The following is a 14,249-nucleotide window of genomic DNA, read 5'->3' as shown; positions in this document are numbered from 1 at the left end:
GTAAAATGCGTGAAGGTGGTTGAAAGGCACAAATTTCCACATATAAATCCTGGGGATGTAATGTACAGCATGTTGATTATAGTTAATAATATTGTATCGTACAGTTGAAAGTTTCTAAGAGAGTAGATTGTAAGAGTTCTCATCACAAGAAAAAAATTGTACTGTGTGTGGTGATGGATATTAACTTATCGTGATAATCATTTCACAAAGTATACACATATCAAATAATTATGTTGTATACCTAAAACTAATACAATGTTATTTGTCAACTATATCTCAATTAAAAAGAAAAGCGTATGGAAAGTTTTAAATAGCTATGAACACTTTGTGAATAGGACAAGAAAAAAACAATAAAATAAAAGACAATTTTAGGTTATTTCAAAGAGTTAAAGTAATTAAAGAAGAAACTCAATCAGAAGTTTTAGGAAAAGATTCTTATGTGGCTTACAATCTAAGTTGTGAAATTTTAGAAATAGACTAATCTAATCTAGTCCTTTTGTTTTCAAATGATGGAAATGATATCATTACCAGGTCAAAGTAACACAGCCAATTATTGGAAGAGCATGATTTGAACTCTCATGAAATCTAGGCCTTCAACTCTTTTTTTTTTTTTTTAAGATGTTGGGGGTAGGAGTTTATTAATTAATTTATTTATTTTTGCTGTGTTGGGTCTTCGTCTCTGTGCGAGGGCTTTCTCTAGTTGTGGCAAGCGGGGGCCACTCTTCATTGCGGTGCGTGGGCCTCTCATTATCGCGGCCTCTTGTGTTGCAGAGCACAGACTCCAGACGTGCAGGCTCAGTAGTTGTGGCTCACGGGCCCAGTTGCTCCGCAGCATGTGGGATCCTCCCAGACCAGGGCTCGAACCTGTGTCCCCTGCATTAGCAGGCAAATTCTCATCCACTGCGCCACCAGGGAAGCCCATAGGCCTTCAACTCTTTATTCCAGTTTCCCATGCTTTTCCACTATTTATGTTTCTTATCTAACCACTTGGTTTAAAAGTGGCCTGAAAATTTACAATGATCTCTGAAAGACCTTTCTACTTTAAATTGACACATTATCAATGAATCAGTTAACAGCTGAGCTCTCTAAACTCTCCCCAATGCTGTTGATTTATGAGAGACCTGTCTTACTTTAAAACTTATAGACTTCCTGAGAAGCAAGAGTTTAAACATCTCACTCAACTCATGAGTGCCTTATGTGTTAGACTTTTGAACATAGATATTACTCTACTAGTCATTTTTAATATGCTATCTCATTGAATTCTTAGAACTGTAAGAGATATGAAAAAGTTGAAGTTAGAGGAAGAAGATAATTTGGCCAGTATTTCTTTAAAGTGGCTAATTTATTCTGATTTCATGTTCAGTGCATTTTTCAAATCCCCTGCACTAACCATTATTATAAAAATCTCAGCCAGAGTGAGTGCCCAATTTGTATAACAATTGGTGAATCTTTAGCTATAACAACTTTATTCCTAAAACAGTTGTTCACATATAAAGTACAATGATTGATCTTTGTTGTTGAATGTATTTAAACCAACTATCATTCTAATTTAGTATTCATCAGGTTTCTCTTTCCTTCCAGGCCTGTATGTGGAATCAGAGGGAAAACTCTGATAATTAACTTGCCAGGTAGCAAGAAAGGATCTCAGGTAAGCTATCTTGAGATTTATATGGTTTAGTGTAAGAAATTTTGGCCACTGTGAGAGCCAAACAAAAAGTTGGAGCACTCCACAAGACTACCCTCACTTCTGACACCAATTGCAGTTCAATGCCTTCCCCAAACCACCCTCAGTTTCAGTAATTCACAAGATGGATTCAGAGAACTCATTGAAAGGTGGTATACTCATGGTTATGGTTTATTACAGGGAAAGGATACAGATTAAAATCAACCAAGGGAAGGAGTACATAAGACAGAATAAAGGAGAGGTACCAAATGGAGAGCTTCTAATATCTTCTTCCTGTGGAATCATGAACACATTGCTCTCCGGGCATCAGTGTGTAACAGCACAGGGATTATTGCTTATCAGGGAAGCTCTAAGCCCTTAGCATCTGGAGTTTTTATTGAGGCACATCATATACTGCCCATATACCTGTAGTCTCCAACACTTTCCAAAGGCAAAATTGATACCACATTTCCCAAAGCCCCCATCATAAATCACAGTTAGACTGTCTGGCGGCCAGAGTTTCCAGACAAACAAAGACACTCCTTTCATTTCCCAGTAACTGAGGGCAAAGGCCAGACTCTCTTTGGGTAAGGTTAATTCTGTATTACACAAGCTACCCCCTGGCCTCTGGCCAAGGCTTTCTTACAACAAAACAATCATATTTGTATGGCTGGCCATCTGTATTTAGTATAGCATGTATATTATAGACACAACATCAGTAGCAGTGTGAATATGCCTAAGATTTGGAGGAGCCAGAGTGGGATAGGAATAAATTTAGAGAAACATGTAATTCATCCTCTAAAGCCATTATACAAATTTTCATATTTTTGTACTCATTTACTAATTTTCCATCTTGATCTACTATTATTTGTGCCCTATGATACATTCTCACAGCTATTTACCATAGAAATTAGCTCTCTTGCTCAGGCCAATCATTTCCCATTGGTATTGCGTATTGAGGAGGCTTTAATTCACATTCCCAGTATATATCACTATCAATATCAGCATTATAATCTTATTAACAATGCCTGTATTATAACATATCACAGTATATTAGTAAATATAACCTGAAAAATAAGAGTCAAAAGATACTGGCACATTACTGGAGTCCTACACAGACATTAACAGTTATCCTAGTCGTCATCATATCATATGATCAAAACATGTCCCAGAGCAATGTTCCTCAGGTTTACAGACTTGTCAGGTTCCAAAAGCAGGAGTAGTCTCAGCAACATATGGCTTTTCCCTTTCTGGCATCTGCTACAGCTGAGCCAAGAAACAATATCGTCTTTGTTCTAAGCTTCTTTTGAGACACCAAGGTAATACTGGATTTCCCTTGTTGCATAACGCATTTACTCATTCCTTTACCTTTAACTGCCATTCCTCCTTCTTTCCATTTATACTCAGACATTTCCTTTGAACATCTTTGAATGAGACCGTTGGTTTGGCCACTGGGCTGGCCCAGATTGCCATTAGTAATACTAGTTTAGCAAATACTTCCCACTCAGTCCATTTCATTCATATAAGATAAGGTTAAGGTTACATAGGTACCGAGCTAGTAGGCAGTCTGAAACACCAGGCAATATAACTGCATTTACTGTCAAGCCCAATTTGACCAGATGGAGTAAGACATAGTCTACACCATCAGGCCCTTAGGAATTCTGACATAAAGATTTAAAAGTATAGTTACGGTTTGGGCTTAAGAATCATCCCTGCTTCTGGCACCCACAGTTGCAGCCCTGGTCCTAGGACCATTGCATCAGGTAGAAAAGAAGAAAGTTGAGGTGACGTGGGGAAAAACGAAAAAGGTTAACCGTAAAGAGAAAAGTATAGTTGTACAAGCATCCTTTGCCATCCCCTCTTCCCAGAAAAGTAGAGGAATCTGTCTAGAAGGAACTCTCACTTAGCCTCCCTATTGTTGAGTGTGATCACACACTAATGAAGGCTTCATGACTTTATCTCCTCACATTTTAGACAACAAATATTTCAATTGCCCATTTCAATTTTCTATCATATTTTTGCTCTGAGGATGAAAGTGTTCCTTGGTCTGAAGAAATGTGCCTCCATGGTCATTGATACAATATCTTCTTTTCTGGTCCTTTTATAGTACGTTGAACATTTGCATCTACTCTGGGATAAGCAAAGCTCATACCAGAGTAAGTGTCTATACCTGTTAGGACCCATTTGTAGCCTCCAGGGACTAAAAGCATCAGTCCAACATGACAGCTATGTGTAGGACTTTTCCCTGTGGAATTTGCTGCATAGCCCTCTGCCTCTGTGTCTCTCTTTTTAGCAGACAAAACAGTTCTTATTGGCATTTTGTGTCTCAGAGTGTAAGAGGAATATATCTAGATTCAGCCCATCTCTGCATTGCTACAGACCTCCAGTGTCCACTCATTTTATGGACCCAGGTGGCCATCTCAAGCAAGTACACCAGGATATCTGCTCGCCAGTACCAATCAACTTCCAGTTCTGGAAGGGAATTCTTCTTGTGGGCATTAACATAATCTACTTTAATATACCCCTTACGTTCCCAGAGTGATTTCCACAGGGCCATGTCCCATACAGGTATTCCTTTAATAGACCAGTTTTCCATTGCCCATCTGCCTGACCATACGGCCAGGCCATTTGGACACTTCCCGTGACTCAGTAAAAACCCAAACATAGGTGCAAACATGTAGTTCAGCCCATCGAGCTGATTTGTTTTTACCTTCTTCAATCAGAGTGGCGGCCTTCCAAACAGGATGCTGTCCCTTCACCTTGGAATTGCCATCCATAAACCAAGCAGCTCTTTGTTGATCAATAGAAAGCTGTTTATAGGGCACCGCCCAAGTGGCCCAAGTGGCCATAGGATCCAGCAGCTCCTCAGGTGGTTCCGAAGTCAGCCCTAGGTGAAAAGAGGCTGCCTGCTCGTGAGTACCTCCTTGCATTCTCCTGGTAGCATGATTCTATATGCAACATTTCCATTCTATTATGGAACTCTCCTGGGCATTGCCATCCCCATTAGAGCTTTTCTCTGAAATTACCCAAGACCTTTTGGATATTTCAGGTTTTAGGATTATTTTGTGTCCTTTAGTTATAAAGGCAGTCTCAGTTAAAGTCAAATAGCAAGTAGTAATTGTCTCTCAAATGGAAATTTTCTGGTCCAAAATCCCAGCAGTTGTTGTTGGGTGGCACTCAGAAGTTTTTGCTATAAGCCCAGTCTGCACTCCACACAGGGCTTTTGTACAGCAAATTAATGAACTGTGTGGGCCCATTTAGCATGTCCAATTATATTGGTGGAAGAGTGGATTTACATGCCTGCTGTTTTACAATATGAGGTAGAGGACGAATTCTCCAGTCAGACACAACATCCATGCCCATAATACATTCAGGTAAAGGAGATTCACCACTTCACATGAAGTTCACTTTCCAAACATTCTGATTCTTATCCAAACATTCACCTTAATCCCATCAACTATTGCATTCCTATATCTTCCCATTCTAACTGTACCCCCTCCCCCATTAGGATCTCAACAGGTTGTAGAATCACAGTACATGAAGCTCCCATGTCAAGGAGTTCCAGAAAAGTCTCTTCTCTGTCTCCTGATGATTTTAGCCATTTGTGTGCATATGGCCTTGGAGTTTAAGGCCTGGGTTGGGTCAAGGGATCCATACCCTTTTGTCAGACCTTATATTGATTAGATTATGGGTCCATCACTTAAGGTGATTAAAGGTAAGGTTTCTTTGCTTCCTAGCTTGTTTAATTGCTCCAAACCAGGGTAAATAGAGATTTGTTTAGGACCCCTTAATGTTAGGAGACCAGCAGGGTCTCCAGTCTGTCTATTCAGCCCACAGCAGTGCTTCTTTAAGACCTCTGTTTTGTCCCCATCAATGCTCACTTTTTTCATACATTTCTTAATAACCATTTAAATATTTCCACCCTGCTAGGACAAGTCCCTTGAATCTCTTGTTTCTTTTTCCCCATTTTCTTATGAATCAGTCCAACTTTATTTACTGTTTATTGCTTCAACATAAATTTTTCCTTGGGAAGCAGCTCTGAGGCTAGCAGCTATATGTCAGACCATTCAGAATCCAAACTTGGCCCAGCCTCAGGATCCACCCCAACATTCTCCATTACTTTTGTTTTAGCTAGTACAGATACCATTAACCAAGAAATTGTGTGTTTACTTTGTTTTTTATCATTTTGCATTTCTTGTGCTTTGACATAACTCCTTAGGAGTTAGATCTTTCATTTTAAAACTTCATTGCTAATTTTATCTCCAGTAACTAACTACAGTACAGCTGCAGTTCCATACTGTGGGTGACCCTGTGTTCATCTAGGCTCTAAAGATTCGTTATCCACCACCCTCTCTTCCTTCCTCTTCCCAGATCACAAGTTTCAGTGAGTCAGGGTCTTTCTATCAAATCCCACTTCTTAACACCAACTGTAAGGAGTTTTGACCAACTGCAGAAGTTAGCCAGCTACAAAGTTGGAGCACTCCATAAGACTACCCTCATTTCTGACACCAATTGCAATTGAGGGGATCTCTAAAATCACCCTCACTTTTAATAATTCACAAGAAGGACTCACAGAACTCACTGAAAGCTGTTATACTTATGGGTATGTTGTATTACAGGGAAAGAATACAGGTTGAAATCAGCCAAGGAAAGAAGCACATATGGCAGAGTCTAAGAGAGATACCAAACAGGGAACTTCTGGTCATCCTCTTCCATGGAATCATGGAAGCATCACCTCCTCTTAGCCACAATATAAGACAGTATACACAGAGTATTGGTAACTATGTACATTCTCCTTTGCCTTTGGTGTTCAGAGTTTTTATTAGGATTTGATCACGTATTGCCCACATGGTTGACCTTTAGTCAGCCATTCCCAGTTCTTTCCAGAGGCAAAACTGTTACAGTGTTTCCCAGAGCCCTCATAGTAAACCACATTGTTAGACTGTGCAGTGGCCAAAGCCCCCAGGCAAACAGAGACACTCTTATCAGGCATGACATAACAAGGAACTAGAGATCACCTCCCAAAAACTAAGAGTAAAGACCAGACCTCTCTTTGATTAAAGTTAAATTCTTCACTATACAATTTTTTCCAGTAGGTTAAAAGATTAGATACCTTCCAGGTAGTCCATAAATTGTAAAATATTTCTTTACATATTAGAATTTAAGGTAAGTTACTGTAAATGTAAAAGAGAAAGACCTCTGCTCAAACATATTCCCCAAACATATCTGGCCTTATGTTCTGATTTTAAAATTCTCACCTATTTTCTTTTGGTGATACAATATAGGTAATAATGGATATATTTTGAGCATTAGCTGCCTGTTCTCCTTGCTTGGCACCCTGCAATAAATGCTGTACTTTCCTTCACTGCCCCCTAAAAACAAGAAACCAAGAGACTATATTGACTTTTATGCTGTACAAACTTATACCTATTTTTACATATTGTACAATGGTGTCTAGCTGTACATTATGACTGTAGTCAGAACTTATCTCTCTGAATAAAATAGTTCAGTACTCAATTGGTTTGTTAGTTCTAGTATCCTTCTCTAACCAGAAAGGTAAAAATTCTTACCTGCTCTCTCATAATGTATCTTTAAACCCTAAAGTTGTATAGAAATTTTACTTAAAAAAAAAAAATGTGATGTGTGCTTATATAGTGTAGTTCTTCAGCTTATGGAGAATACCGTAATATATACCACTCTTACTTCATATTTTGCATTGCAAAGACAATACATTAAATATGATTCTTCCTTAAGACAGATGGAGAGAAAATCACAAATCCAAAATCACAAACACATTTGATTGCTGCCATTTTGTATGCCTATAAAAATGCTTTATCTTCATTTTTTTTCTTCCTCTTGCATACAGGAATGCTTTCAGTTCATACTGCCAGCCCTACCTCATGCCATTGACCTTTTACGTGATGCCATTGTAAAAGTAAAAGAAGTGCATGATGAACTTGAAGATTTACCTTCCCCACCACCACCTCTTTCCCCTCCTCCCACAACTAGCCCCCATAAACAGACAGAAGACAAAGGGGTTCAATGTGAAGAAGAGGAAGAAGAGAAGAAAGACAGTGGTGTTGCTTCAACAGAAGATAGTTCTTCATCACATATAACTGCAGCAGCCATTGCGGCCAAGGTAAGTCTGCTGAGAGAGACCCAGAGATCTAAAGGACCCACAGGTAAATGTATTGATTTCATCTCTCTTTCCATCCCATTCTTCCATAAGTTAAGTACCACTTCAGGGCATCCTTTAAAAAGAACGGGGATATTCATGACACTCCACAGCTATATTCCCTCCATTATGTAGAGTTCTTGAAAGCATTGAAGTTTTATTCTGAGTTCTGAGGCATTAAAAATTCTGCTGTTATCTACTGAAGTAATAGCTCCAATGATAAACAATGTGACATTTAAGAACTCTTTGAAGATGTCATTTTTGTGATCATAGTAAATATACAATGTTCATGTATTCAGAACATCAAATATTCACAAATTCTTAGAGGAGCACCAAACTGAAGGTAAGATACCTAAGGTGGTTCAAGAAATTAGCTGAGGAAGATTAATAAATATTTTTTTTAAAGACAAGACTTTTCAGCAGTTAAGTAGCACTTATTTAACTATTGGACACAAATTACTCCAGTCATAAAGAGAAGAAATGGATGTAAGATATTCATGTTTTTAATTTAATAAAGTAATAAATATTATTAAAAGAGCATCAAAGTGTTACAAGTTCTCTTTGAACAATTCTGGGAGTAAATATAGTACCATGAAGTACTTCAGTAAATTTAGTTATCATCTTAAAGTCACAGAACATGATTTATATTATTATCCATATCTAGTATAACCCACCTTGTACACTTTAAAATCTTCAGACAGTAGCATATCACTTCTGGGAGTAATGATTGTTCATTGAGAGTGTAAAGATTGAAAATCTAATCACTATATGAAGTGATTTTTAAACTTTATGGCTCATCCAGATACTTTGGGTGTGAGCATAGCATGAGAGGATTTTTTTGACAATGTATATATTGGAAAGGATCATAGAGATCCTTTGGAAGTGTCCATTCAGACAACAAGTAGGTGGTTCTTTCACTGAAGATGGGATTATTCTGTCTCCAGATCCATTCAGTGATCCATTAAGTCCTCACTTAAGGCTAGTAAGTAATTGTTGTGTGTGAGGTTTGTTCTGTTTTTATGGAAATGATTGATGAAATACATTATTAAATCATCGTATGTTCTCTTTCTTTTACTCTTAATTAAAAGAGTTAAAAGTACCATCAGTTTCAATCTTAAAAAAAGCTTGTACCATTTGAAATCTAAGCTAATTTTGTCATTCTTCATTTGAAAATTTTTGACATTCCATTGTTCCATTTGTTTTCACCCTTTTTCCTTTCCAGTCATTTTGCTTGTATAGTTTCATGTTTTCCTGTCACTATATTCATAGTTGTTATGTGTTGTGCATTAGAAGCATCCATTCTACACCAGTCCTGCTGTTATCATGGCACACGGTGAGCAGCCCATCCCTGGTCTCATCAGTTATTCCCATGATGCAACAGGCAGTGCAGAGGAACCGGTAAGACAAGAGGCTTTTGCATTAATGATTTTGCAAGCATACAGCCTACCTCCTATCCTTGGAGGTAGGCTATAGCATATGACGGAAGATGTGTTTTACTCTGAAAGACCTTCACTAGTGCTTTTTTGGGAAAGTGTAAGTGCCACTGACTATCTTCCATCAAGGAATTTAATAGAGTTTCTCCTGTACCTAAAGTACTCTAACATCATTAAGATTTTGTAGTATGTGGCAATGAACTTTCATCACATGACTTTCAAGAAATTCATTGCTCAGAAGTTATCTTTTTCTTTAGTAATTTCATCACATACCTTAAAATAAATTGCCTAGCTTAATTAAGATAATCCCTTAAGAGGATCACATTAAGTTTTAATATCCAAACAGATTGGTCAAGATAATATTTAATTTGTATTAATCTTGCTTTTTTTCCTTATGATTTTGCATCTTTTTTTCTTTTCTTTCACTATGTTCTCATTACAACCATTTAGAAAGTTGAGTCTTTGTACAAATTCTGATATTACTGATCTTCATATAGAAACTTTTAAGGATGTTTATCACTTCTTTCAGTCATTGGCTGAATGATACTTTGTAAAAAGTGTCAGACTAGGAAAGATTAAACTGATAAGTTTAGCTGAATAAGCAGTGACAATTTAGACCATGGCTGCAAAAGAAACCTCAGTCCCTGATATGAATATAAAATGAGAAGGAAAAAGAAAAATAAGTAATAAGTGTAATTTTGTTTTTAATCCTTAGGAAGAAAAAACACCCAGGGTTTCAGGGGGATGCAGGGAGGAAAACTAGTATCAGTCGACCCTTAGGAGCTAAACTACCAAATGATGACTTTAATGCTTATATTCAACAAGCCATGCCTGGTTGGAAACAAACTTAGCTGAGTCAAAGGCCAAGTAGAAAATGTAAATATTGATTAATAAAATTATTAATGAATTCCAGTTGACAACTGAATTCTCCAGCTATAGCTTTGCTGTAACTTATAAACATTCCAAAGTATACCAAACTGTCTTTTGTATTCTCATATTATAAAGCAGCCACAGCAACTACAATAATTATCCTGGTTTTCAAACTAAAATATTTGGAAGTTTTGTATTCATAACCGAGCTTTTAAGTTATCATATTCTGAGTTTTGTATTATTACACAGAAAATGATTTGAATAACTCTTCAATAGTTAGCTCCTAGTGATCTGAATACCGGTTATTGCCAAACTGATCAACTTGCTTTTTCAGGAAATAAGGAGGCTTGAGAAGTGCTTCTCATAATGGATATTTGTTAGTTGCCTCTCCAGCAGCCATTTCCCATCCCTCTTTCTAACACTACACTGCATTTCCCAGTCATATAGTTTGGGTGAGATTGACTAATCCTCCAGGGTAGGTGGCTTAGTATAATCAGCATATCTATTTCACATAACCACAGTTTTTAGTTCAAGGAACACATAATTCAGGTCAATAGGAGCAAGTGGGTCTCATCTCTTAGATTTTATTTGAATGACTAGGAACATAGACTCTCTGTTTCCTATTGAATATGAATGAGGAAATATACAACTCAAAGAATTCCTATCTTGGAACCATGAAAGTAATGCCTGCCAATAATGGAGCCAACTGGAAAGAAGCATTCCTAAGAAATGGGAGAGAAAGAGAGGTACTCGGTCCTGTCACATTTTTCGACCACTTACTCCAGCCCCTGTTGAACTATACCCGCCTCTTGACTTTTCAGTTACCTGAGCCAATACGTTACTTTGAAAAAGCTAATTAGAGATAGAGATGGGTAAACTGTTGTCTGCAACCAAAAAGCATCTTGACTAATAATTCTCAGTATGTAGTGTCTCATCAAAGAGCTGAAAAGACTTCCTTATACTAACTGAAACATAAATAGGAATCCCTGAAGTTTCATATTTGAGTGAGAAACCTGATTCAAGAGAACAGAGAGTAGGGGTGTGTGACACATGGAAGGAAAAAAGGAAAGATAAATCTTGCCCCTCTGTGATTACTAAATAAGTGTAAAGGTCTTTTCAAGGAGACTGGATCCAAACCTGAAGAAACTACAACTATACTTTGCATAATGCTTGTATTATGCTTGCAAAACTCCAAGCATAATGAGAGGCAAGGAGGAATTTAAGACAAAAATAGCCATGGAGATACATAATAAGAAATCTTGTCTTACTGACAGAAATTAAATCTTCTGGAGAAGTCCCACATAATAATGATGGTCCCCAAGCTCCACTGGATGCAAGAAAATCTGCTGCTTGCCCTGGGAAGAAAGAGTTGCTGATTTCCTTTTGGGAAAGAATATGGAGAAAACAAATATGTTAGATTGATATGGTCAGTCAGGAAGTGTCTATCTTCCTAGGGCATTTATTTGGAACTTAAGAGAGAAAATGCTAAAAGTTAGCAACCTGCCACACTTACAGATTTGCCTGGAGATAAATGATACCATTACAAAAGACCAGAAGCACTTAAAAAGTTTTGGTCAGAAAATTGAAGAATATACATATTTGTATATATATGGTTTTATTGTTTCTTCCTATCCATGATGATTTTAGTATATTAAAATAATATTAATTGTCATTCTTCTAAACATTTTATATATACCAACACTTTACATACATTGTCATTTTACTTATGAGAAAATTGACACACAAAGAGGTTAAGGACATATAACCAGCTAGAGACTAAACTGGTATTCAAGTCCAGGCAGTCTGGCTCCAGAATCATCACTCTTCACCTCTCTGCTATAGCAGCTCTCAGTGCAAGAGAGAAAGAAAAAGAATGATGTTATGGGAGATGACTAACTAGTTACAAATTCTTCTAAAGAATGAGAATTAGGATTTTTAGACCTTGGTTTGGAATACTTGAATGATAAAATGTATTGCACAACCTAAGAACTGTGAACAGTAGACTATATTTACTCTGGAAGTTTGCTGGTCCAAGCAGCAAAGCTTTAAGCTATAAGCACAATTGGAGTCAGAAATATATTTAGATAAATCCATGAAAACAAATACTTCGGAGAACACAGTATGTATGCGTTAAAGGATAATATTTTTAAAGGTTGAATCATAACATTCATAGAAATATAAATGTGTCAATTATTCTATTTAATTAATTAATGAGAGAACAGTAAGCTGTTAAACCAGTTCAAAGAAAAAAAATCAAAGGACACATACATATATCAACAGTCAGAAAGACTGGGATGAATTTATAAATAGATACAAAATTGGTCAGTATACACAGGGCAATAATCAATTGTTCCTTCTCAAGACAAAATTTATTTGCATTTCTGTAGACAATAATTTGCATTAGCATTAGTTTTCTATAACTTGCAGAGTTGTAAAATAGTGAAAGTAAAAAGTGCAGATAACCCAGAAGAGTATACAAATCAGGACATTTAATAATCTTTCTTGCCCATTTTCTTGACAACTCTCTACACCCCCAATCATAATAATCTCATAATGATTTTTGTTGCAAAAAAATGGCAGATCTCATTAGTTTGGGATTGATTATTTATTTAGCTGCAGCAAGGTATTAATTAACCAGGTAGCTTCTCTGAGTTTGCAAATACTGAGGCTGCAAAATTAACTTCTCTCTGGAAGTTTTCATAGGGAATCTCAGATTTTACTTTTAAAAGTTTCTATTTTTGCCATTCCAAGTTTAGGAAACCAAGCCCCAGACAATCTCTTCACCCTATTTCACCTGCAGGTACCTGTTACTGGGTGAATTCCTCTCTTCTCCAGGTCACCAAAAGTTCATTACCATATATAAGTGACCTTCCTTAACCACATGCAAGGCTGAGACCCTCTACTTCAGGTACCAGGTCATTTTTCCTGGGAGGGCTTTATAGGTATTAGCTTCGTGAGTACAGCCAGTCTTTGTTCTTCAGAAGTGGTAGGCATATCTGATAAAATGGGCACCATTCTCAAACATGACACAGGTAAGTCCTTGGTTCCACCATCAGTTTGTCCAATTATATCCTGTTAAAAAGGAAGATATTCTTAATAAATCTATGGAGATCACTATATTGTCAAGAAAAGTTAGCAGACCTAGTAAGAGTTTCTGAATTCTGAGGGACTCAGTGAGAATCAAAACTTTTAGTTTTAAGAAATCAGGATGTACGAAATTGTGTGGGTTATATATAGATTGAGAAGAAAGAAGAAATTTCTTCACATACACTGAAAATAGAACATTTAAAACATCAATAATATTCCAAACAAATAGCCAGGAAAAAATTCTTCTGTTTACTCAGTCCTATGTAGTTAATTCTCATTCTACTAGATCTTAGCAGTTTGCTTTCATGAAGCTTTCAGCTTCCAGACTAATGAGAGTTTTGGAAATACTAACCTTGTCCACTATTATAGTCTAAAAGTTATCTAAGCAATATCACTTCAGCAGTCTGTACCCAAGAATATATTCTTTGAAGTGTCAGTAGTTGGAAGTATCTGGTACAGTTCTTTCTATGAGGCTTGTGAAACTGTCCTTCTTGTTAAATGCACAAGCTCTGGTCTGTAGCTTACAGCATAACTTTTAGGTAAGCATCAAAATCCATCTGTAGATGACAGGAACTTAATAGCTGTAGTTATTAACTGTAACCAGTAATAGCAGAATGGCAGGGAGTAAAATTCTCTATTGAGGGATGGAATATAACTGTTTCACGAGTTTTTAAGCAGTATGTCCCCTTAGAGTAAAACCATTAGGGACTGGGGGTAATTGACAATTCTCCAGGGACTTTACACAAAGCATACAATTAATGAAATAGTTATATTAATAACATTTTGCTTATATAAACTTAACCTAGAGAAGACTGGGCTTCTCTTTTGATATGACGACTTCTCATGAAACTTATAGTTGTAACTCATCAAACAAATCTAATTATATCTTTCATCACTCTTATCTATTCTGAAAGAACAAATTTCTGTGATTTTTAGGAGACTGCCAGGAAATCTCAAAGATAGTTTTCAGTGAAAGATACCCTGAAATTTTTTAATAATTTGATTTGATTTAGAATTGTCA

At 36.8% G+C, this 14,249-nt stretch overlaps 1 protein-coding gene across 15 annotated transcripts in view; it reads left to right on the top strand.

Annotated features, from left to right (window-relative positions):
- The window catches only part of GPHN (gephyrin), a 617,199-nt gene that overhangs the window by 342,028 nt on the left and 260,922 nt on the right, over positions 1-14,249 (top strand). For 10 of the 15 annotated variants that reach the window (XR_013827354.1, XR_013827355.1, XM_079915084.1 and 7 more), the window contains 3 exons: positions 1,582-1,648; positions 7,530-7,802; positions 9,129-9,236. Coding sequence is in view for 13 of the 15 variants with exons in the window: in XM_079915084.1 (XP_079771210.1) it covers positions 1,582-1,648; positions 7,530-7,802; positions 9,129-9,236 (448 nt within the window). In the remaining 2 variants the exon portion in view is untranslated. The remainder of the gene's footprint in view (positions 1-1,581; positions 1,649-7,529; positions 7,803-9,128; positions 9,237-14,249) is intronic. The other 5 variants (XM_079915075.1, XM_079915085.1, XM_079915083.1 and 2 more) reach the window with 1 other exon arrangement.

This window comes from Stenella coeruleoalba (assembly GCF_951394435.1).
Source record: "Stenella coeruleoalba genome assembly, chromosome: 2".
Classification (NCBI taxonomy): domain Eukaryota; kingdom Metazoa; phylum Chordata; class Mammalia; order Artiodactyla; family Delphinidae; genus Stenella; species Stenella coeruleoalba.
The sequence above is the reverse complement of the archived record's forward strand: the minus strand, read 5'-3'. Positions and strand labels throughout refer to the sequence as shown.